Source organism: Mandrillus leucophaeus, unplaced genomic scaffold (genome assembly GCF_000951045.1).
Source record: "Mandrillus leucophaeus isolate KB7577 unplaced genomic scaffold, Mleu.le_1.0 Scaffold297, whole genome shotgun sequence".
Taxonomy (NCBI): domain Eukaryota; kingdom Metazoa; phylum Chordata; class Mammalia; order Primates; family Cercopithecidae; genus Mandrillus; species Mandrillus leucophaeus.
In genome coordinates this window covers 2,412,984-2,418,983 of record NW_012103109.1, presented here as the reverse complement: position 1 = coordinate 2,418,983, position 6,000 = coordinate 2,412,984, and the positions used below count along the sequence as shown (strand labels likewise).

Sequence of the window (6,000 nt, the reverse complement as noted above, 5' to 3'; positions counted from 1 at the left end):
GGAAAGATGAGTGTCACACACTCCAGAAAGATATCTGTGTAGTATATAATATAAATAGTAGACGAAGCCAAGAGAATAGATGAGATCCTCTCTATCTCCTCCTCCACCGTCCCCACCGTGGCTTCAGTCAAACCTGCTGCTTGAAGTTCCCACATATCTAATAATCATTCATGTGGCTCCACCCAATCACCTCCAATCTGTAGCATTATCTAGAGATCACCCGCTTTCTTTTCCCTAATGGATTCTGAATTCCTTGGCCATGTCTCTGTGTTCCAGGAGATTATATTATTTCAAACGTTACAGAAACATTATACCTGGTAAGCTGCAGGTACCTCCGAATCCAAAGTATTTCTTGAACGCTTTTTCATTCGAGCTGAACCCTTTTCTGAGGGGCTGATCATCTCAGACATTGCCCCAAAAAGAAGACTCTTGGGAGACCGAATACTTTGGACTGGAGAATTTTCTCTTTGGTCTGCAAGTCAAAAACAGCAACATTTAATTCTTTCTCAATTCCTGTTCTTCCAATACTATTAAAACAGCCAGCTAGACGCGGTGGCTCATGCCTGTAATCCCAGCACTTTGGGAGGCTGAGGCAGGTGGATGGCCTGAGGTCTGGTCTGGAGTTCGAGACCAGCCTGGCCAACATAGCGAAACCCATGTCTACTAAAAATACAAAAAATTAGCCGGGCATGGTGGCAGGGGCCTGTAATCCCAGCTACTTAGGAGGCTGAGGCAGGAGAACTGCTTGAACCCAGGAGGTGGAGGTTGCAGTGAGACGAGATTGCGCCATTGCACTCCAGCCTAGGCAACAAGAGCGAAACTCCATCTCAAAAACAAACAAACAAGGCCAGGTGCGGTGGCTCACGCCTGTAATCCCAGCACTTTGGGAGGCTAAGGCAGGCAGATCACTAGGTCAGGAGATTGAGACCATCATGGATAACACAGTGAAACCCTGTCTCTACTAAAAATACAAAAAAATTAGCTGGGAGTGGTGATGGGCACCTGTAGTCCCAGCTACTCAGGAGGCTGAGGCAGGTGAATGGCATGAACCTCGGAGGCAGAGCTTGAAGTGAGCCAAGATCGCGCCACTGCACTTCAGCCTGGGTGACAGAGTGAGACTCCATCTCAACAAACAAACAAAACATAAGAAAAACCCAGTCAGTTCATAAAAGAAAGAAGGCAACAATTTTTGAGAGCAACTCAGGGGAAAATCCCACCTAATTATGTCAGCAACTGCAATAACTGCTGCCTTTTTGAATTTTAGTAAGACTACACATTAACCCCAGTTCCTATGTTAGAAAATGTAGACAACTGAAATAATTTAATATGTAAATATAAAAATACATATCTTGTTGGCCGAGGCAAATGGATAACTTGACCCCAGCAGTTCAAGACCAGCCTGCGCAACATGGTAAAACCCAGTCTTTACTAAAAACACAAAAAATTAGCTGGGCGTGGTGGTGCACAGGTGTAGTCCCAGCTCCCTGGGAGGCTAAGGTGGGAGGATCACCTGAGCCTGGGCGGTTGAGGCTACAGTGAGCTGTGTTCGTGCCACTGCACTCCAGCCTGGGTGACAGAGTGAGACCTTGTCTCAAAAAAAGATAAAATAAGAAACACAAATCTATTAGCAAGCTAACCATGGATAGAAGAATGAAGAACATAAACAGAGATATCACCTTTCACTTAAGATACTGATGTGTAGGATCTGTCCATATGGGAAATTATCGGTAGGTTCCTTTTGAATAAACGAACTACCTATAACGATAGCATGGATGACCAGCTATAGGAGTCCAAGGGATGACTGATTACAAAGGTCATGGACTGTTCATCTAGTCATCACCCTGAACCTCAACTAGACATACCTATTCTACTTCTCCAACGTCAAGAAAGAAAATGCCAAATTTCACGCTTCTTTTCCCAAAAACACTTCCCACCAAGTCAGCACGGACTTGTGAAGGCAGAGGGGCCTGTATGTTACCTGACTTATCTTGCTGGAAAGAGTGGACTCTTTGCACACTTCGAGACTTCGGCTGAGACACAGAATAGAAGGAGGCAGAATGTGTCCTGCTAAATGACAACTGCTTGATTCGAGGACTTCGTCTCAAACTTATTTCTGTAAAATCAGAACCACAGTAAGTAACCAAAGAGAACTACAAGCTTGACATTTTCTCATGTTGTCCAAAAACGGGCAAAATTTACATAGTACCACATATAAGATGGAAATTCAACAAGCTATTAGCTTTAAGAGACTTGTGAAGTGTCTCTTAAAAAACTAAGAGGGGTTTGATACACGGTCCCAACAAGGTATTAAAAAAACACTGACGCACTAGACTATCACCTTCAGAAGTCTTATTTACTTCCACCTTAAGAATGGTGTAGCCACCCTGACCAACATGGTGAAACCCTGTCTCTACTAAAAATACAAAAATTAACCAGGTATGGTGGTGGGCACCTGTAACCCCAGCTACTTGGGAGGCTGTGGCAGGAGAATCACTTGAACCTGGGAGGTGGAGGTTGCAGTGAGCAGAGATCATGCCACTGCACTCCAGCCTGGGCGACAGAGCAAGAGTCTGTCTCATCGAAAAAAAAAAAAAAAAAGAATGGTGTAGGGCGAAAACAAGTATTTATGTTAGGTTTCATATGTATATGTTACATGCATTTGTATAGAAATAATAGCAGTAAGAGTATATGCTAAAATGTTAGAGTATTTCTGAGTTGTGGAATTACCAAGTGATTTAAAATTTTTGGCTTCTCTATATTTCCTGATTTTTCCACAATAAATGTGAATTACTTGAGCAACTTAGAAGTTAGTTTTTTTAAAACCCCTCCTTCATCAGGTATATTTTTATTATTTTATTTTTTAGAGACATAGTCTTGCTCTGTTGCTAGGCTGGAATGCAGAGGCACGATCATAGCTCACTGCAGCCTTGAACTCCTGGGCTAAAGAGATCCTCTCACCTCAGTCTCCCAAGGAGCTGGGACCACAGGAGTACGCCAACACGCCCAGCTGATTTTTAAAAAATTTTTTATAGAGACAGCATCTTGCTGTGTTGCCTAAGATGGTCTCAAACTCCTGGCCAGTGATCCTCCCCACTTGGCTTCCCAAAGTGCTGGGATTACAGGCACGAACCACCACACCTGCTGCTCACCCTCATTCAACATGTGCTTACTGATCACCTGCTATGTGCCAGGCACTGTGTGTTGGGAGCATGGAATACACAGATATATAAGGTGCAGCAGCAAAGATAATGTCTCAGAAAAGACACTCCCCAGTAAAGAATTTCCCTGCCTTCTTGCAAAAATATGTAGTGAAAAGCTCCAAAAAAGCTATGTATACTTTTAAAATAAGTCACCAGGCACAGTGGCTCAAGCCCGAAATCCCAGCACTTTGGGGGGCCGAGGCGGGCGGATCACGAGGTCAGGAGATCGAGACCATGGTGAAACCCCATATCTACTAAAAATACAAAAAATTAGCCGGGTGCAGTGGCGGGGGCCTGTAGTCCCAGCTACTCTGGAGGTTGAGGCAGGAGAATGGCATGAACCTGGGAGGCAAAGCTTGCAGCAAGCCGAGACTGCGCCACTGCACTCCAGCCTGGGCGACAGAGCGAGACTCCGTCTCAAAAAATAATAATAATAATAAAAAATAAAATAAAATAAGTCATAGTACTTTGTATAACACAGTTTAGCCCTCATCCTGAATTTCATATCTATTGTGTAAAAAAATATTTCTTTTCCAGGAATTCTCTCACTACCTTCTATGTAAAAGAACATTCACTTATAAATATTTACTGAGCTGCATTGTGGACTCAGAGCCGTCACAATTTCTGTAAAATATCTTAGGATATGCCAAGTAACAATACATGCAAAAAGGTTTTCATAGAAGTTGGGTAGATTGCATTAAAAACAAAAAGAGATAACACTTACCATCTCCTTTTTCAGGGGACTCTTCAACAACACCAATATCAGGACCAGGATCAGAGGACCTCGAGGAACCACATGCACAAGGATTATTCCCTACCACTTGTAATTAACACTTATTAAGGAGAGAGGCAGCTTCTCACTTAACAAGATCACAAAGATCAAGGGGTCTGATAACACCAATGCTGGAAAAGGGCTCTCATACGTGATTATTGCCAAGCAGGAGGCTGGCCACAGTGTCTCACGCCTGTAATCCCAGCACCTTGGGAGGCTCAGATGGGCAGATCACTTGAGGTCAGGAGTTCGAGACCAGCCTGGCCAACATGGTGAAACCCATCTCTACATACAAAAATTAGCTGGGCGTGGTGGTGTGCACCTGTAGTCCCAGCTACTTGGGAGGCTGAGGCAGAAGAATCACTTGAACGGGCAGATCACTTGAGGTCAGGAGTTCGAGACCACACTGGCCAACATGGGGAAACCCCATCTCTACAGACAAAAATTAGCTGGGCATGGTGGCGTGCACCTGTAGTCCCAGCTACTTGGGAGGCTGAGGCAGAAGAATCGCTTGAACCTGGGAGGCAGAGGTTGCAGTGAGCCGGGATCGTGCCACTGCACTCCAGCCTGGTGACAGAGCAAGACTCAGTCTCAAAAAAAAAAAAAAAAAGAAAAAAAAAAAGAAAATCAGCTGGGTGCGGTGGCTCACACCTGTAGTTCCAGCTACTCTGGTCGCTGAGGTAGGTGAATCGCTTGAACCCGGGAGGCAGAGGTTGCAGTGAGCTGGGATTGTGCCACTGCACTCCAGCCTGAGTGACAGAGAGAGACTCTGACTCAAAAAGAGTGAGATGGTTAGAATGTGGCTTTGTTTTGCTTTTGTTTTTTTTTTTGGAAAGCAATTTTACAACATCAGAACTATAAACCCCATTAATGTATTAAAAACTTATACTAAACTATCAGACTATCACAGTAATGAGCACCAACATTCAAGTTTCTGTTTAAGAGCCTTAATTTCTGCCAATGTGTCAAGGACTTTATAAAAAATTTAATTAAAAATATATATGCCTCTGACCCACCAATTTCACTTTTTGCAATTTAACCTATAAACTTCACAAGTGTGTAAAATCCATATACAAATAATGTCAAGATGGGTTCCTGACAAAATGAAGTAGGTGTGCTTCTATTATCCTTGAAATCAAGCTAAAAACCCATGACATTATCTATACAATGAGCAGAAGACAATTCTGAAAGGCAGAGAGAAGAAGGCAGCCTGGCTGGGGACTTTGGGACTGAGGAGGGCAGTGAACTCCCTGGGTTTTCTGTTTGCTGCCTACACCCCTAGACTGGGTGCCAGAGAAGCTGACAACTCAGGTATACCAGGAGCAGACTACAGATGCCCCAAGGAAGGAGAGCTCTCAAGCCAAAGAACTAGGAAAGGGTCAGCCAAGCAAGACAGAAAACTTTGAGACAATAATTGCCCTACTCCAATCAATCGCTGCAGAAAAAACTGCAGCCCCACCTACACCTCTGTCAGCAAAGGCCGATTTGGGATCCCAGACTTCCACCTTCCCCATGTTCACAGATGAATGGATTTAAAAACCGTGGAGTATCTATTCCATGAAATACTTCTCAGCAATAAAACAGGATGAACTATTGCATGCAGCAACATGGATAAATCTCAAAATAATTGAGGCCAGACAAGTGTACGTTTTATATGGTTCTCCTGCTCCCATGGAGAGCTTATAGACTGCTCTTTGGTTTTAAGCAGCATAGTTAAGATTTAAATCATGAAGGTCAAGAGAAGCCAAGTAGTGGCCCACAAGGTCGCTTTGAGGTGGTGTGGGTGTATGAAGAAGCCTGGATGGGGATGTCACTCACCTGCCCTTGATTTGTCTATGCAACAGCCTTTTGGAGATCTGCTTATGCACTGGAGTCTCGGCCACACTCTTAGTCAGCAGTTTGTGATAACCTAAAATGTAAAAACAGCTTAAATCATAAATTTCATTTAACCTCATCAAGAAGCAGCAGTAAGGCCAAGGGAGCAGTTTGAACTTCTGTATGGCTTATTACCTAGCTGGAGAGGATCTT

General features: G+C 43.8%; 1 protein-coding gene across 1 annotated transcript in view; it reads right to left on the bottom strand.

Annotated features, from left to right (window-relative positions):
- Positions 1-6,000, bottom strand: part of TICRR (TOPBP1-interacting checkpoint and replication regulator) — a 64,604-nt gene that overhangs the window by 6,006 nt on the left and 52,598 nt on the right. Inside the window, exons 16-19 of the mRNA XM_011986326.1 lie at positions 5,791-5,881; positions 3,925-3,983; positions 1,979-2,113; positions 315-472 (exon numbers count right to left, since the gene is read on the bottom strand). Of these exons, the coding sequence (XP_011841716.1) occupies positions 315-472; positions 1,979-2,113; positions 3,925-3,983; positions 5,791-5,881 (443 nt within the window). The remainder of the gene's footprint in view (positions 1-314; positions 473-1,978; positions 2,114-3,924; positions 3,984-5,790; positions 5,882-6,000) is intronic.